Source organism: Phaseolus vulgaris, chromosome 7 (genome assembly GCF_051622355.1).
Source record: "Phaseolus vulgaris cultivar YP4 chromosome 7, ASM5162235v1, whole genome shotgun sequence".
Classification (NCBI taxonomy): Eukaryota; Viridiplantae; Streptophyta; class Magnoliopsida; order Fabales; family Fabaceae; genus Phaseolus; species Phaseolus vulgaris.
The window spans coordinates 1,406,156-1,424,553 of NC_143504.1; the positions used below are offsets into that span (position 1 = coordinate 1,406,156).

Genomic DNA, 18,398 nt, shown 5'->3' on the forward strand with positions numbered 1-18,398 from the left:
ATAACATCACTTATATTTAATGTCATCTTATGATAATAATACCACTTTCCCGACATCTATGTACTCCGAGTGTTGTGGGTAAGGTAGGTTTATGATAATGGACAAATGCTGGCCTTTCTTTGTTAGTGGCCAATTTTAAATAAATATGTAGCTCGTTACATATTTATGAAATTGGTGAAACTAAGTCAAGATTGGCGGCAGGATCCATACAGCAGTAGGGAAAAAAAAGGAAATTGAAAATCACCATTAGAAGAATCTACAATGCACGAAAATTGGCTCAAGAATGTCAAAGTCACCTGAATTGGGATGGTGGTGAAGACATGTCAGAAGTTCAAACCTCACTGCTGCAAGGGAAAAAAAGACCAGCACACGCACATTGATGCCACCTCAGAAATAAACATTGACTTAGTAGGGAAGTGTTGTGACTTTTGAAAACATTTACACATTGATTTTAATAACTGTTGCTAGCTAATTTTATAAGTTGCCTATTATGAGCTGATGAAACAGTATTCCAAGCTTTTGCATCGTCGGAATCGTCCGTGACAATAAAAATGGAAAACAAAAATAGCAAAAATAAATAGAATTTGACATGGTACTGAAAAAAAATTCAAGAGATACTGTCAAACAGGATATCTGCAAAGATGTTAATTTTGTTCTTTTAAGCAATATCTCCCATTTCCAAGGTTTTAGCCACAAATATAGTTTCTTCCTCCAGTGACGGTTACCTCAAGTATGCTTCCGGGGAAGAAATATTGGAAGTGTAGGAATTATACCTTCATGGATGTAAAGCATGGAGACACTGAGATACACTAGTTCTGAGTTGGGATTTTGTAAGGTAGTGAGATTCAGAGAAGGCCACTTCTGAGCAGATACATCTAAATCGGTCAGGGTTCACTCGGGAGAACATTGTAGAAATGATAAATCTCATCTTGGTCAATGACACCAACCTCTGTCGAGCAAGCAGAACAGCAAACTTGCTTGAATGTTTCAATGTTAGTTGAATTGGGGTCATGACTATCAAATCTTTCACTCCCTCTATTTCTTTTTCTTGATCTTGAAGTATTTTGCTTCAAAACCTTGTCATTCCCAATTTTGCAGTTTGTAACAAATACTGCCCTGTACTGGGTCAGATATTTTTCATGCCTGCAAGAAACTAAAGAAGGTCAGTCATTCAAATCATAAGTCACAACCGACAGGTTAGTCAAACCAGTTCCGAACAAATATTCCCAGGAACAAAACCAGCAGCACTTATTTACTTGATTTCAATGGAAAATGTCTCAAGTGAACAAGAATATTGTTTACTTGGATAGGATACCTATTAATAAGATGATATTGTTCTAAAGCAAACTCTAATTTGTGTGTCCTTTCTATCCATTTTCTATTTTATTTTGCAAAAGGTTCTTGTTTTTCATGGGCTTTTGGCATGTTACGAATTTGAATCACCATGGGACATGCTTCTGCAAGCTTCTTCTTCTCCAACACCTCTTGAGTTGATCAAGATACTTCCAACCTTCTAAGATTTACAAAAGTAATAATAAATAATTGCTCTGGGTGAAAATAAATCATTTGTTCAATCTACCAATATAATAATTCCTTATGTTAGTTTACGTGTGTATATATATATATATACATATACATATACATATATATGGCCATGCAACCAAAACAGTAACTCAAGTGTGTACCTCTGACATTCGAGGCAGAGGGTTGTGAAGCAAGCAGGGCAACTAAGCACAGCATCAGAGACAAGTCCTTGTCTCTTTTTATGAATCCACTGTTCATTCTTATCATCAAGATTTGGGTCATAAAACTCTGGTTTGGTTGTGTAGTCTATTTCGTCATCATCAGAAACTGGTATTAAAATTAAATAAAGAAAAATTATATTGTTAGCTTAATGCTGGATCACCTGTTGCAAATTCTGCTGGGACTTTATGATAGTAAAGAAAGGACACGTTTCCAGCTATAATCTACCAGAAGAATGATTATAATGACAGCATTGAGGCCTAAACCTATTGCATCCAGCAAACACATATTCCAAACTACCGCTCAACCCCAGTGGCTCATAGAACACAGTTTTAAGCCAAAGAATAAACTACAAAATGCAACATGTACAAACATCATGCAACTTATTGGGGAAAAAAGAATTTAAAGGCATATCAATTGTAAATTATGTGTACGGAGTTCATAGATGCCACATTGAAAATGCTGACTTGAATAGTGATGATAAAAACTTCAAAGCAGATAGTAAAAAAAGCAAACAAGGGTACAATTAGAAAACTGTGACTGATTAACTTAAAACATCAATACATGCCAAACACACAATTTGTGAAAGAACTGGACTAAACCATCTGGTTTGATTTATAGACCAGTGATTGGTCAGGAATTGGTTAAACTAGTCTGGAGAACTTTGTTTTTATAGTGGTGATTATTTTCAAAATGAGCTCATATAATATACTGCTGTCTTGAGTTCTTTTCATTTTCTTAATGAGATAGATGACATCGATTAAAATAATATGTCGTGTTATGGACATATTAGTGTTATTCTTAATATTTTGAACTTATGACTGTTAAATCTATTAACCTAAATACCTTGTTGTATTATTTGATTATGAATGTATATCACTTTATCAGTATACTCCTTTATCATTCAATAAATTATAAAAACCAAATATATATTTAATTATCAACCTCGGTAGGATCTTTGAACGTATTTCCCAGTTCAGGTGTACTTAATAGGCTTTCACCAGTCTTTAAAAAGCATGCATAATACAACTGGTATGTGAACAAGGATTTCTTTAATGTATTCCCCCTGGAAAGACACTAAGAAATAAAAATAAAGTCTGACAAGTACAGATATTTAATATCTTGAATCTTGTTTTGGTGCAGTGATATCTTGAATCTAAAAACATATGCTAGTTTGTACTCTAAGTAATTACAATGACTAATAAATGCTATCTTTATTTCTTAAGAAAATATAAAAGTGAGTCAAATACTCAAAGGTAATTGACAACAGCCAAGAGAAAAGTTAAATTATGTTCAAGATACTTGAAGTGACTATTTGAACCTGCTCCTTTCTCAGCTTCGTTTCCAACATAAAGCCTCTTAAAAAAAGTTCTTGCATCAGCTTATTAATCTAATCATGCCCATTTGGCTACAATATCCGACCAAGGTATGATCCAAACTCTATTATCCGTCTTCAACTACAATCATTCTACTATTCAAAAACAGTTAGTGAATTAAAGTGCCAAATGAGAGATTCAGATTGCAGATTCAGTTAGCATAACTGCGTTCACTATTATTTGAAGAAAACCGTATTTTAGGGCAAAACATCTTCTAATCCCGAGTCTCACCAACACAATAGGGTTAGCAGTGATGAGTCCTCTTCAAACAAGAAAGCATCTAGCTAAACTACAAAGTAAATAGTTATCATGTGTAAAAAGTCATTGCATGCAAGTATCTGGTCTTCAATCGCAGAAAATTCATAACACCTCGCATCAAATTTCAATACGAGCATCAAGATTGGGTGAAACAAGCGATAAGTGTTAAAAAATAATCTGTTCATTTGACATTGAACCAGTGAACTAAACCTATTCTGATGAAATGAACACACAAAATCATTAAAATTATAAAAAAAATCGAAAGTCCTCAATTGATAATTATGAACTCCAACGTTTTCCATTTTCAGTTGAAGTAGTGAGAAGAAGAACGTAAGTGAAAAAGGAAAAGCAGCAAAACGTTAAGATGGCGAAATTCGTTACCAGTTTTTTGCGAATTGGTGGGTGAATGTGTGACAGTGTTGTCTCTTACTCCATCATCTTCTTCCATCTTTCTCTCGCTCAAACTCTATCCAAATATTCAACACACACAAACAAATTGAACCAACCCCAGTCTATATTTTTTTTTCTTCTAAAACGGCTATATATGGAGGGGTGCTTCTTCCTGCACCCCTACATTTTTCTTCCAACACCTCTGTATTCTTTAAAATATTAAAATTATTGTTAATAATTTTGGTTAATTCTGGAATAAAAGTTAAGTGTTTCGTAAGTAAAAAATGTTACTGAAAGACAAAAAGTCATTCAAGAATATCATTTTTCGAACACATTTTTTTATTTCATTAATGATAAATCCATAATTCATAAAATGGTGTTCAGAAAGTACGTTCTGGAAATATTCTGAAAAGAATAATCTGAAAGTTCTTTTTAAAAAGGATAAAATGGTCTTTTTCTAAAAATTGAGGTGCAAGAAGTCATTTTTGAGGTGCAGGGAAAAACGCCCTATGTGGAGCTATTAAAGCCCGATATGATTGGACCTCGGCCCAAATTATATTGCGCAACTAAGAGATAAATCAATCACAGCAAATTCTTACTACACGTCCATAGTTTCTTGTACCACCCCATATTTTTAAAAATATTAAATTTGTCTATTTCAAAATTTATAATTCGAAATATAATTTTTTTTAATTCCACATTCAAGAATACAAATTTTTATATTTGAGATTGTAAAATTTAGAATATAAAATTTATATTTAAAATTAAACAATCCATAATACAGATTTATATTTCGAATTGTTTTCTACGAAACCCATTCTGTTTGTACTCTGAGTTTAGCTCTTTAGATTGATGTTCTAAGTTTAGCTCTTTGGATTGATGTTTTCTTTTCCCTAATATTTTTTAAATAAAATGTCAAAATTATTTTTGGATGGCCTGTAAAATTTATAATTTGGAAACTAGTTTATCTAAAGTATAACAAAAAATATATTACAAAATGTGCAATACATTAAAACATAATGCCAATAAAAAGAAGTATTAAAACATAAAGAAGATGCTATGAACATATAAGGGGTGGTGGCGCAGTTGGCTAGCGCGTAGGTCTCATAGCTTCTGAGTGATCCTGAGGTCGAGAGTTCGAGCCTCTCTCACCCCATTATTCATTTTGCCCAAAATTAAGTTATGTAGCATATGTTTCCATCTTTCTTTTGGAATATTTTTCACGAAATTTAAAAAGTTTATTATTTATTTTTGTAATTATGATAAAAAATTATTATAAGATAAATTTAAATTTTTAAAAAATTAATATATTTTTATTTTTTTAAAATTATGTTAAAACTGTATTAAAATTAGAATTGTCATAAATTTAACAAAATATTTTACCAATATATACTCTATAAGTTTCTTAAGGTATTCATTACATTTATTCGAGGGACACACCACAAGTTTTAACTGAAGAAATATTACAATATGAATAATTTTTTTAAAAAAATTATCCTTTGTAATAATTACATTATTTGATTGAATCAATTATTTGAAAACAACATTCAAAATGTAACTTTATATAATTAAATTTATAATATTTAAATACATATTAGTCGGATATCCGTGTGATACATCAAAGGAGAATATAAGAGAAATAATAACAAGTATTAAATTTAGATAAAAATAAAAATACATCTACAAGCTAATAATATAATAATAATAACTATCAAATAAGAATAAAAAATTACTTATAATAAAGTAAAATATATTGAAGAAAATATGTGCAGATAAAAAAATATATGATATTTATTGATTGAACACAAATGGATAGACAATTATTTAATTAATAAAAGTTGAAGACAATTTATTACATATTCAAGATCAATTTTACGCAAACAATAGGAATTATCTCAGTAAATGATTATAATGTTACGATTATTTGCTTTCAATTTTTTTTATCAAATTATAGATTGGCAACATGATGGGGACTTATAAGAGTTTATTTTTTATAAATTTAAATGTGTAACATATATTTAGAGAAAATTGATTATTTTTATTTACTTCATAATTACATTTTTTTTCTATCACCATTTTATTTTTATTTTATTTTCAAAATTTGATTTTTATTTATTTTTAAAAGATTTAGGTTGAAAAAGTAAGAAATATATAAATTGAATTTAAGGTTTAGGATCACGACCCTTTGTGAGACTTTATATTATTAGTTCTACCTGATAAATATAGTATGGTATCGAAACCATATTAAAGAAAAACCAAATAAAATTAGAAAATTTAAAAATAAAAGTTAACTTTTTTTTTATCAAAAAGTTATATAAATAGTTGTTTTACATTTAAATTTATAAAGAAACTAACCAACTAAGCAATCATCGTCTTGCCATGTATCATTTGATTAAAAGAAAATAATTAGGTAGAATATTATGATAATTTGTGGAGATAACTCTGATGGTTCGTATAAAATTGATATTAAATTTGTGGTTAGTGATCTTTAACTATAACTAAAACTGATCAACCACCAAATTTGGCATCTGATAAGTAAATCCTACTTAATCATGTCTACTTCTAAAGTAACATGAGTTATATGATCTGGAAAAAATAATAACAAAAATAAAACATAGGCTGAAATAATAAATATATGCATATCCAAACATGTAACATTTTATACAATTAACAAAAAAGCAAAGCTTTATAAAATAATAAGTTTTGAAATAAATATAATCTCCTCATTTTAAGTGTTCAATACATTAAACTTTTTATAGAAAGTGAATTAAAAAGATTAAAATGTATAATTTCCTTATTAAGCTTTTTTTATTATTATTATGCAGTTATGGACTGCTGCTTCTTACACTAACTTCCATAAGTGTTCTTATTCAGTTATGAACTGCTTCTTCTCACACATACGTGTTCTTAACTCACCTACATAAATTTATGTGTTCCAAAAATATTCTTCTGTAGAAAAAAATTAAAACATAGCTTATATTACGAATTATGTAATCTGAAAGGTTTTTTTTCAATTCATAATCCGAAAACTTATTTTCAGATTCGTGATTAACTACATAATCCGAAAAAGATATGACATGATCTACAGTTACACTTTAAGCAAATTAATTTGATGGTTGTGATGAGACACTGTTGTTTAAGGTGTGAAGTGGGCGTTGCTATCAATTATAAATACTACCAAATACTGTCAACCATATATTACTGTACAACTTTATGAAACGGATATAATATAAAGGGTTATCGTTTTCCCACGCCTTCTTCCATGCTATACACAAAGAATTACTTCTCCAACAATGCTCTCAAATATACCCTTACTATTACTATTCTTTTTTAAATTTTCTTCTCATTTTTACTAATAAAAAACATGTATAATATTTTGTAGACACAAACACAAAAAGGAAATCTGATATTTCATAGAAACTATGAAATGTTGCATTAAAAATATCATAAATTTCTTATAAAATGTATCTTATATTAAAAACAAGAGTATCCAAACTTTTATAATTTCATATTTACATTTCATAGTAAGTACAAGTCTTGTAAAATAAAAAAGATTAGGTTTCTTATAAAACTAAAATCTTATATTTGAACTTAAACTTTTGATTAGGACCCTTGCATGGAGATGCCATTGGCGTGTCTATTAATGAAGGCTTATTTCCTAATTGGGCTGGTAAAGAAGTGGGTAACAGACTCTAAAACGGTTAAAATAAAAATTTCGAAATTAAAACGTTTTATACAGACATAGGAGAAACATAACCATGACTAAATATTGCATAAAAGATGATCAATATTTGAAGTTTGGAAGATGATCTGTACAAAATAACGCAGTACCTAAAGTCTCATTAATTGCGAGCTTTCATGCAATCCCCTTTGATCGAACAGAGTTCATGTTCATGGCCACGGAAAATAACATCTCTTACAATCCTCCTCACAAGGACTCCTGCAAACATGCCAACGATAGTAATCTATTCACGGAACCCTTAGCTGCACAAGATAGTTTCCAACAAGAGACAATACCTGCACATACAAACTAACTTTCAGCACTTCATATCAGCATACACCTTCATAATCATCCAAAGAACAAACATAAAAATTAAGAACCAAACATCGACACAATTATGTAACAATTTTATGGCCCAGTATAGACAGAAACAATCATCAAGCAATACATTAGATTGTTCCATAGAGTGCAAAATATTCAATATTCCAATCTAGTTTGGTTCTACGAAGGGAACAAGTACAATTCATTCAGTCTTTTTAAAAATTTCCTACCAACATCAAAATTGAGTGAGGCTTTAGTGGAAAATAATCCATTCCATTTCACCATGACGTTGCAAAGCACTAGTGAATCTTCATGCTTGAATCAATTGAACATTTAATTGCTTTCAATATCCTAAATTCTGTTTACCTTTCCCTTCATCCCCACTTCATTCTATGAAACACAGTTTTAATTAAAAAATAGAGAAGGAAAACCCTTTTATATAGAAGTGCAAGATCCCATAAGTAAACAAAATAGTTAGTTCAGAACTTTAAACCTCTTCCTCTTTATTCCCGCATACACCACTTCTTTGTGCAAGAGTGCGGGACAAGCAGCTCCATGGTCAAAAGCTCTCAACAAGAGTTACCATTACAAACGGTACATTGTAAATCGATGTCAGATAGAAATATTAAGAAAAAGGAGCTATAAACCTGGAAACTACACAGAATATAAACAGTTTAACAAACTATTCAGATGAAGTTCAGATCATTAACACCCCAAATATAGAAATGACCATAAAATGAGAATATACAGAATAAGTTTTTAAAAACACCAAGAATAACGATAACCAACTCAATGGCTCGCAGATTGGCTGAAGTACAATAAGACATGTTTATTTTCATGAGCATTAAAAGCCTTGTCACTCTCGGTAAGAAAGAAGGCACGGAAATTAATTTCCAATGACCTTATGAACAATCAACAGAAGTCAAAACACCTAACAAGCTAAACCCACATGCTTAAATGCCACAAATTGTCAATTATACTACAAAACCAGAACATTGAGTCCTAAATGCAATCAAAACCAACGTGTTTCAAATCAAAGTAAAACAAATAAAGCACACAACCAATAATAAAACAAGAACTACTTACACAAATTTCAATCCCAACTTTCCCATCCCCTTTCGGCATTGTCCTGCACCGAGTCACCTCCATCAGAAGGAGGCCGCAAAAATATTCTAACAGTCCTGTGAACAGCTCTATTATTTCCCCCTCCCGCGCCACTGCCACTGCCACTATCGCTCACATCAGACCTCGACCCACCACCACCACCACCACCATCGCCACTGGCCCGTGGCCGATTCTCATATTCGGAGTCATCGGTGGGCAGTTCATACCGACACACAGGGCACGAGTTATGCAGCCGGAGCCAAGGAATCAAGCAGTCAGCGTGGTAAGCGTGCCTGCACGGCATCTGCTTCACCTGCGTGTCCTTCTCGAACTCGTCCTGGCAGACCGCGCATTGGTTCATCTCCGAGTTCAGCAACTCGTCGTCGACGGTGACTGTGGGGAGATTCTCGATGGCGTCCTTGGCGGCTGGCGGCGTGCCGTAACGGTTGGGATCGTTGTCGGCGAGGAGCTGAATCAACTGCTCAAAGCCGGGGCCGAGGTAGTAGTCGCCAAGGTTGGCCGGGGAGCGAAACCAGTTGTCGGAAGGGTGGCCGAAGGAGAATTGAATGTTGGCGCCGTCAGCGCGAAGGCTCTGAAGGTAGTTCTGGAGGTAGGTCCTCGGGTCGAACATGTCGGCTTCGCGGCGGGTCCTGGAACCGGAGTTGAGCAAGAGAGGGAGCATGGAATCGATCAAATCGAACGGAAATTCGGGATCCAAAGATTCTCCACCACTCTCATGGACAAAATTAGGGTTATGGCTATGGTTGTTAGGGTTCCATTCTTCCACGAAACCTTCCAGACAGATCGGGCAGAACGGTTCCGACTCATCGGTGCACGTGATCCTCTGATTGCACACGTGGCAGAAAAATGGCTTCCCGCCGTCCCCGCCGGAAGACATCATTGGTCGTCTTCTTCGTCGTCGTTAATCGCAACGCAACCTCTCCTTTTCTCTGGTTTCGTCTTTTTCTCTCTCTAACTGATTGAGGAAGATCTCTTTCTATATAACTGGGCGGGCCCATTTTATTGGGCCTGACCCAAAAATACGGCAGATTCTCCTTGCACAATACCATTTTTTACTTACACCTATCACTTGTGTGAAATGTTCTGTGTGTCCTTAATGAACAATGTAAAATGTGTATTGTATTCTTAATGAAATAAAATCTAGGTTTCACTACAACAATGCATTCCCCTATCGTAAGCCTTATGCACCCAACTTTATGTACCTAAGTCACAACGACACCAACACACCACTGAGTTCCTAAGGCACGACGGAGAGGAGGAGAAGAGTTGTGGTTGTGATAATTGATATGTATTGTAGTGTAGTAAGTTTTTACAAACGGTGTGATTTCTGGATATCTATATCCGAAAGTGTTTTTTTATTCCAGACGTACATATCCGGAGTTGTATCATATGCTTATGTTCGGAAGGTTATAGTTAATTTTTTACCTCTAGATATGGACATCCGTAATCAAAGAGTACAGTTCTGGATGAAAATATTCATAGGCAAACATGATACTTTTGGATATTAATATCCGTAGACAAACATGACACTTTTGGATACCAATATCCGTATGCAAAACAGACACTTTCAGATGCCAATATTTATAGACAAATATGTGACTTTCAGATATTAGCATCTATACGCAATATGTGACAAAGACAAAGTTGGGTTTAAAAAGTTATGTTGGGTGGATATAAAAAATACATGGTGTTGGGAGAAATTGCCAAAAAAATAGTTCGGCCCATGAAATGGAAATGGATATTAGAATAGATATTTATATTTATAGTTACTTTGTGCTCCTTAAGAGAATCATCTTCTTCTGGAAACGATCCTCTTCGGTAGATTATGTGTAGTCTCATTTCGAAGTCACACTGTCACTTGCCACATCTCCCTCTGCCACCCACTCGCACGAGGTAGGGTTTAGGGTTTTTCAGTGTTGTGTTTTAGGTGTATGTGTGTGTATGTATGTATGGTTCGCTGATTCATTCCGTTGTGTTTTGTTTGTGTAGCAATGGAATTGCGAGGGTGAGGATGAGTGGGAGAATGGAGGTGGTGTGCAGGGGAATGTTGAAACCGAGGAAGTTCATGCAGAGGAGGAGGAAAATGGAGGTTTTCAAGGACCTTGCGGATGAAGCTGACCAGAAGAATTGGAGGAGAATCATGACTGAAATCGAGGAGTCCGGTTCTGCTGTTTCTGTTCTCTCTTCTGAGAAGATTAGCAACCAGAGTATTCCTAAAAACCTTGTCGTTGGTACCTTGATTAGGTTTAAGCAACTCAAAAAGTGGAACCTTGTCGCTGAGGTGTACAGTTCATCTGTTCCTTGTTGTGTGATTGTTTGGTTTTACTTGTAAGCGATTCTAACTTGTTTATTACGCGGTTCTCTAGATTCTTGAGTGGCTTCGGACTCAAAGCTGGTGGGATTTTGGTAAGATGGATTATTTCATGCTTATCACGGCATATGGGAAGCTGGGAGACTTCAATGGTGCTGAGAAGATCTTAGCTTTGATGAATAAGAATGGGTATGCACCAAATGTTGTATCTCAGACTGCAGTTATGGAAGCATATGGAAAAGGAGGCAGATATAACAATGCTGAAGCGATATTCCGAAGGATGCAGAAATGGGGTCCTGAACCTTCTGCTGTAACATACCAGATAATACTTAAAACATTTGTTAATGTATGCATTCATCTTTGTATTTAATCCTATACACTTTTACTTATGAGTTTAAACATGGAGGTTGGTGGGTGGGGCTTACAGGTTATGATAATTGTTCCAATGACCATGATTGTTCAACAACAACAGATCTCTCATGTTGGGATAACTATGTTGAACTCGGTGTACATTTCTTAAATATTTTACAGACTGCTATTGAGTCTCTTGACTTTCAGTTTCACATTTATATTGATTCACTTACAGGGGAACAAGTTTAAAGAAGCTGAAGAAGTATTTGACCGTTTACTGAATGATGAAAACTCACCTTTGAAACCAGACCAGAAGATGTTTAACATGATGATTTATATGTTTAAAAAGGCTGGAAGTTATGAAAAGGCCCGTAAGGCATTTGCGCTGATGGCTGAACGAGGAATTGAACAATCTACAGTAACTTATAATAGCTTGATGTCATTTGAAACAAATTACAAGGAAGTTTCGAACATATATGATCAGGTATTTTGTGCATGTTTATCATAGACAACATTCCTTTCTGAAGGCTGAACAAGCATAATACTTTAACATCATATTATATTTATCATTTCCAAATGAGGAAGAAACTGGTTGTGACTAAATTGTGTAACAAAAATGGTCTTGTCATATTCTACACGAACAATAACATGTTTAGGTACTTCAATTAAATTTTAAATCTCCTTCTTCATACAAGATAACCCATACTTCTTAAATATAGACTCAATTTTCAACTGTTTTGGCTTTGTACTTTTCTTGTATAGGTACAAACAGTCTCACCTTTCTCCACATGGAGGATTTGTTGTAGATTTAATTTCTGCAAGTAGATTATTTGAAATCTGTTTCGGTTTGCAAACCTTTCTCCATGCTAGTTCAGTCAGTTTTTGATTAAATTATGAGAATGGTGAAATTAAATCCTTGCACACAATAAGCACTAATATTGTCAACATTTTCATGGACATAATGTATTTAATCTTAGGTATTTTCAAGACTTTCCGTTAGTTTTCATCTTGTTTCTCTGTCCTCCCTTTAATTTCTTGCTTATAATTAATTCATCAGATTTTGAAGTGAATGCCTAATTTTAGATGCAAAGAGCTGATCTCAGACCAGATGTTGTGAGCTATGCCTTACTCGTAAGTGCATATGGGAAGGCCCGGAGGGAGGACGAAGCGTTAGCTGTATTTGAGGAAATGCTTGACGCTGGAGTCAGGTATGTCAGGGAATAAAACTATTAATGCGAAGAATGAATAGCAAGCTAGATAATTTAAGTTGTTATCAGCTTCGTTATTAGTAATTACTTGATGGGATTTTTAGTAGCCTACTAGTCACGTATTCAAATAACTGGTATCACATGCGTGCATTATAGGGTTTTACTTTATCTACTAAATGATCATTATTTTTATTATTATAGAAGTTACCATATTCTCCTCTTTTTCACAGGCCAACTCGGAAAGCTTACAATATTTTACTTGATGCATTTTCTATATCGGGAATGGTGGAGCAGGCTCGGACCGTGTTTAAGAGTATGAGAAGGGATAGGTGAGTAGCATTTCCTTTCTTCTTCAGTGTATTGGGGGTTACTGGTTCTAGTTTTTTTCCTGGGAAGAAAAACACATTCACAAGTACAACAGTAAGGGAAAAACAATGGGGGAATAAAAGATGTGAGGCAAATTACAAAATGAAAAGCCCAATCAACAGCCAAGTCAAATCAAACGTAGACTTAGACCCATAGCCCTCCCAAGTCAACGAATACTATTGTTCACTAACGATTAAGGAGGATCTAATGTAGTAAATAAGAAAAAAAATGAAATTTATGTAAAATACCTTTTCTCCATGAAAGCGCAGATCGTCTGAAAGGCCAAATACCAATGATGGATTGTGAGCGAATTACCATACTGGTTTCTGAAATGAAAGTGTCAATTGCTTTAAATTCTGATTTTTAAAATCTTCTTTTAGTCAGACTTTGCAGAAAGTCATTCACTAGTCTTTTTATACTTCAATTTTCACTAACAATGAAATTTAAGGACTAAAGGGAACAACTTTTTGTAAGGCCAGGGACATAATGAGATCATGCACGAAAGTAGCCGATGGCATAATGTTGGAGACTTATCCAGGAGTTAATTAGTAGATAATGGTTTTAGGTGTGATCAGAAATAAACAACAAACATTTCTTATGATCATTTTTTGAATATCAGATGTCATACATTCCAATGAGTCCAAATGGAAAAGCTTGTCTCTTGATGGATTGAGATGAATGGGGCAGTTGGTGTTTGCTAACATAAATCCAAAAACACTATTAAAATTCATGTACCAAATGAAATAGAATTTGAGAAAATGTTCCTGTCTATATTATTATTTAGTGCACAACACTGAGTCTTCTTCTCGTATACTTTCCCACGCAGATACTTTCCAGATCTTTGCTCATACACTACCATGTTATCAGCTTATGTCAATGCATCTGATATGGAGGGTGCTGAGATGTTTTTCAAAAGATTGATACAAGATGGTTTTGAGCCTAATGTTGTTACTTACGGAACCTTAATTAAAGGGTATGCTAAGACAAACGATCTTGGGATGGTAATGAAAAAGTACGAAGAAATGCTTGAGCGGGGAATAAAGGCCAATCAGACAATTTTGACTACTATCATGGATGCATATGGAAAAAGTGGAGACTTCGACAGTGCTGTTCATTGGTTTAAGGAAATGGAGTCTAATGGAATCTCTCCCGATAAGAAAGCTAAAAATGTTCTTTTATCTTTAGCAAAAACTGATCTTGAAAGGGAAGAGGTTAATGAGCTGATAGTGCATTTCAGTGAAAATAAAAGTTTACCAAATATTAATGGCGTTGTTAGATTTGATGAGGAAGATGAAGAAGATAATTATGAACATTTTGATGATGAGCTGGCCAAGGCTTATGATGAACATGTCGCAGAGGTAAGTTGATGGGTCTCAGATACTACAATTTTTGTACACTATGTAATTGTGGGGTCCTTGTATTTTGTGGTATTATCAAGCAGTTGAAAGTATTAACACATACCATACTCCATATATCAAATATGGTAGTCATTGGGAAGTAAACACATGATGGCCTTATGTCTCATCATCCATTTTTTGTTCACCATATCTTGACTACTTAGCATGTTCTGTTTTGTTTTGCCTTTGTTCATAGAACTCAGATAACATTTATTCCAAATGCATTATCAGTTAATGCAGTGAGTTCATCAGTTACTCAAATATGCCTATGCTTTTGAAATAATTAATGAAACTTATGCTGAATGTTTTTTTGTTTTGTTCTTGAAACTGGAATTGAAGTTTAAATTTCAATTTAGTCAGAATTGGAATTGGTTTGGAATCATAAATACATTTTGGTATCTAAAACTAAGGGTACTATGGAATAAAATTATGTATGGTTTAAAATATATATCAATGAATTTGTTAATGTACATGGTGGCAGCCACCATCAAATTATGAACATCTACTAATAGCTAAATATTTGTTAATGTCTAAAGGTTTTGATGTAGTTTTACAACAAACATTAAATAATTAAAATATGAATTAAAATAGGAATATGTACGGATAATGTTTTGTTATGGGTTATACACAAGTAAGAGAAAGATGAATGCATAAATTTTGGATTACTACATTATATTTTCTAAGAATGAGAATGACTTGAAGATATATATCCTTGAACTTATTGGGAGTCAATGAAAGGAAAAATATATTTAAATACATAAAATATCAATGGAGATATTAACACGTTCATCTAAACAATAGTTGTTTATGGAATTTTAACATAGGAAACATTTTTCTCTGTTTGAAGCCAAAGTTGAGGGAAGATGAAATTTATAGATTAAAATAAATATTATTATTATTATTATTATTATTATTATTATTATATTTTAAGTTTATTGTACTTACGAAATAAAAATTAATGTTGGTTAAAAATTAGGCCTTGTTTTTAAAGAACTAAATTTAGTCAAAATGAGATCATATATAACAGTGATTATGTTTGCCATAGTCTCAATAACATTACTTATTGTTAACATCAACTTTGTAATGAAGCTTGAATAGTTAAAAGAATTTAATATAGTGGAAGTTGAGGAATTATAACCAATGTTAATTTATGAACATATAAATTGATTGTCAATTAAATTTCCTTAAATTATAAAGAGATTACATCATTAATTATAAAAAAATTTAATGTTAGACATCATTAATTAATGGTCAAAATAAACTATTGTCTATAAAACATTGATTCTATAAATTTTGAGTAACTAGTTCTTATCTTAAATCCTTAAAATAACATATTAGTTTTAACTGAAAAAACAATATACATAAATTAGGATATTAATAACATGATAGATAATTAAATTACTTAAAAAGATATAATATTGTTAGACAAGTTATTTCATTGATATAACACATTGTCATTTGTTAGATGTTATTTTTAGCATATTTTAGATTATAAAACAAGAAATTATTTAATATCTTGTAGGAAAGGAAAGTTAAGAGAGAAATCAACTTAAAATATAAAGTTTGAAAAGATGGCTGGTGGAAGTTTTGTTAGTTCAAAAAATGGAAGACAATATGAAAGTAAGATCACAATGTATGTGTTGGTGACATGTTTTGTAGCAGCCATGGGTGGTCTACTGTTTGGTTATGATCTTGGAATTACGGGAGGAATCACTTCCATGGAAACATTCTTGATCAAATTCTTTCCTAGTGTTTACAGACAAATGAAAGATGAATCCAACCATGATAGTCAATATTGCAAATTCAACAACCAACTCCTTACTTTATTCACTTCTTCTTTATATCTTGCTGCATTAGTAGCTTCTTTCTTTGCTTCCACCACCACAAGAATGATGGGACGCAAGACCTCAATGTTTGCAGGTGGTTTGTTTTTCCTTCTTGGTGCATTGATCAATGGTTTTGCCATCAATATTCAAATGCTCATCATAGGTCGTTTATTGCTTGGTTTTGGCGTTGGATTTTGTAATCAGGTGAGACTTTGCATCCTAGTCAATGTTTTCAACTTTGGTTATATGAATATGAAGAATTTTTCATGATTTAACTAGTTTAACATTTCCTTTGTTTTATTATTTTATTACTATTTTCAATAGTCTCTACCTGTGTATTTATCTGAAATGGCTCCAACATCCATAAGAGGTGCACTTAACATTGGATTTCAAATGATGATCACAATTGGCATCTTGATTGCAAACCTCATTAATTATGGCACTGCCAAACTAGAATCTGGTTGGAGAATTTCTTTAGGTGTCGGTGCAGTTCCTGCATTTATGTTATGTGTAGGATCTCTTTTCTTAGGTGACACCCCTAACTCCTTAATTGAAAGAGGTAAGACAGAAGCAGCTAAGAAAATGTTGCAGAAGATTCGTGGCATGGATAATGTTGATGAGGAGTTCCAAGCCCTTGTTGATGCGACTGAAGCAGCCAAAGATGTGGAACATCCATGGAAAAACATTACACAACCAAAATATAGACCTCAACTCACTTTTTGCTCTCTTATTCCATTTTTCCAACAATTCACGGGCATCAATGTCATCATGTTTTATGCACCTGTCCTATTTAAAACTTTGGGTTTTGGTAACGATACTTCCCTTATGTCTTCTGTCATCACTGGAGGTGTTAACGTGGTTGCCACTTTTGTTTCCATTTTCTCTGTGGACAAGTTTGGGAGAAGGATATTGTTCCTCGAAGGTGGCATTCAAATGCTTATTTGTCAGGTAAAAATCTTAACTTAATCGATAAACAATGTATGTTACTTTAATATTTAAAAGATAACACTTTTATGACTTGAGTCATTTTCTACATGAACAACTAATTTGAAGGACATAATAATTTTTTTGTAGCTTGTTGTTGGAATCATGATTGCTTTGAAGTTTGGAGTGAGTGGTGAAGGCCATTTTAGTAGTGGAGAAGCTGCTATTCTTTTATTTTTTATATGTGCATACGTTGCAGCATATGCATGGTCATGGGGTCCACTAGGGTGGTTGGTTCCTAGTGAAATATGTTCTCTTGAGGTTCGATCTGCAGGTCAAGGCACTAATGTTGCTGTAAACATGTTATTTACCTTTATAATTGCTCAAGTTTTTCTACCCATGCTTTGTCACTTGAAGTTTGGTCTTTTCTTCTTCTTTGCTGGATTTGTGCTCATCATGACCATTTTCGTTGCCTTGTTTCTGCCCGAGACAAGAAATGTTCGAATTGAAGAGATGAATAAAGTTTGGAAGTCACATTGGTTTTGGAGTAAGTTCATTTCGAATGATGCGGTCACCGAAGCACATCCTCATATGACCACAGCTTGAATTGTCCAAGAATTTTGTTTAATTATACCAACAAAATTTCTATCATTTCTTACATGTAAATTGTAATGAAGTAATTCTTACTTTTTCTAATAAAATATATACTATGTTCAACAAAATTTTACTGTACTATGTATTTATATTAATTTTGAATATTAAATTACTTAAATTTGGCTCAATTTTGTATTTATATTAATTTGTATTATTAAATTATTTAAATCAATACTAAACCCTAAACATAGAATATCACATTATTATTTGATCAATACTAAACACAAAAAAATAATAATTAAAGATATGTTTTGATATTTCTGGAATGATACATGAAAGGAAAAATCTTACTTTCCAATTTATAAATAGAGATTTGATGTAAATTTGAATTCTCTTAAAACATTGCTTGAATCTTGCTCGATTTTTGTATTTAAATTTAATTTTAATGTTAAATTGTTTGATTCAGTAACATGTAAAAAGATTCAGT

The 18,398-nt window shown here is 33.0% G+C and overlaps 4 protein-coding genes and 1 non-coding gene across 7 annotated transcripts; 3 read left to right on the forward strand and 2 right to left on the reverse strand.

Annotated features, from left to right (window-relative positions):
• Positions 1-496: 496 nt before the first annotated feature.
• LOC137828641 (E2F-associated phosphoprotein) lies at positions 497-3,910 on the reverse strand. The gene is made up of 3 exons (XM_068635296.2): positions 3,759-3,910; positions 1,686-1,851; positions 497-1,143 (listed from the first exon to the last, which is right to left on the reverse strand). Exons 1-3 carry the CDS (start codon positions 3,823-3,825, stop codon positions 885-887), a joined length of 492 nt encoding a protein of 163 aa, XP_068491397.1. The 5' UTR covers positions 3,826-3,910; the 3' UTR covers positions 497-884.
• A 928-nt stretch (positions 3,911-4,838) lies between these two features.
• On the forward strand, positions 4,839-4,923 carry TRNAM-CAU (transfer RNA methionine (anticodon CAU)). Its single transcript is given in 2 exon segments — positions 4,839-4,876; positions 4,888-4,923. It is a non-coding gene; the product is annotated as a tRNA-Met (tRNA).
• A 2,534-nt stretch (positions 4,924-7,457) lies between these two features.
• On the reverse strand, positions 7,458-9,908 carry LOC137827726 (RING/U-box superfamily protein). 2 transcript variants are annotated; one of them, XR_011083772.2, is made up of 2 exons: positions 8,303-9,890; positions 7,458-7,784 (listed from the first exon to the last, which is right to left on the reverse strand). XR_011083772.2 is itself a non-coding variant. In XM_068634015.2 (2 exons), the coding sequence occupies exon 1, from the start codon at positions 9,812-9,814 to the stop codon at positions 8,903-8,905; it is 912 nt and encodes a 303-aa protein (XP_068490116.2). In that variant the 5' UTR covers positions 9,815-9,908; the 3' UTR covers positions 7,458-7,784; positions 8,896-8,902. The 2 variants fall into 2 exon arrangements, 1 of the variants encoding a protein (XP_068490116.2); XM_068634015.2 differs by having other exon boundaries at positions 8,896-9,908.
• A 794-nt stretch (positions 9,909-10,702) lies between these two features.
• Positions 10,703-14,828, forward strand: LOC137828265 (Tetratricopeptide repeat (TPR)-like superfamily protein). 2 transcript variants are annotated; one of them, XM_068634756.2, is made up of 7 exons: positions 10,703-10,827; positions 10,924-11,215; positions 11,301-11,591; positions 11,832-12,080; positions 12,680-12,804; positions 13,035-13,133; positions 13,997-14,828. In XM_068634756.2, the coding sequence occupies exons 1-7, from the start codon at positions 10,760-10,762 to the stop codon at positions 14,535-14,537; spliced, it is 1,665 nt and encodes a 554-aa protein (XP_068490857.1). In that variant the 5' UTR covers positions 10,703-10,759; the 3' UTR covers positions 14,538-14,828. The 2 variants fall into 2 exon arrangements, 1 of the variants encoding a protein (XP_068490857.1); XR_016523428.1 differs by having other exon boundaries at positions 10,708-10,827; positions 12,654-12,804.
• A 1,310-nt stretch (positions 14,829-16,138) lies between these two features.
• Positions 16,139-17,941, forward strand: LOC137827866 (sugar transport protein 10). Its single transcript, XM_068634221.2, has 3 exons — positions 16,139-16,597; positions 16,718-17,341; positions 17,468-17,941. Exons 1-3 carry the CDS (start codon positions 16,139-16,141, stop codon positions 17,921-17,923), a joined length of 1,539 nt encoding a protein of 512 aa, XP_068490322.2. The 3' UTR covers positions 17,924-17,941.
• Positions 17,942-18,398: the final 457 nt, after the last annotated feature.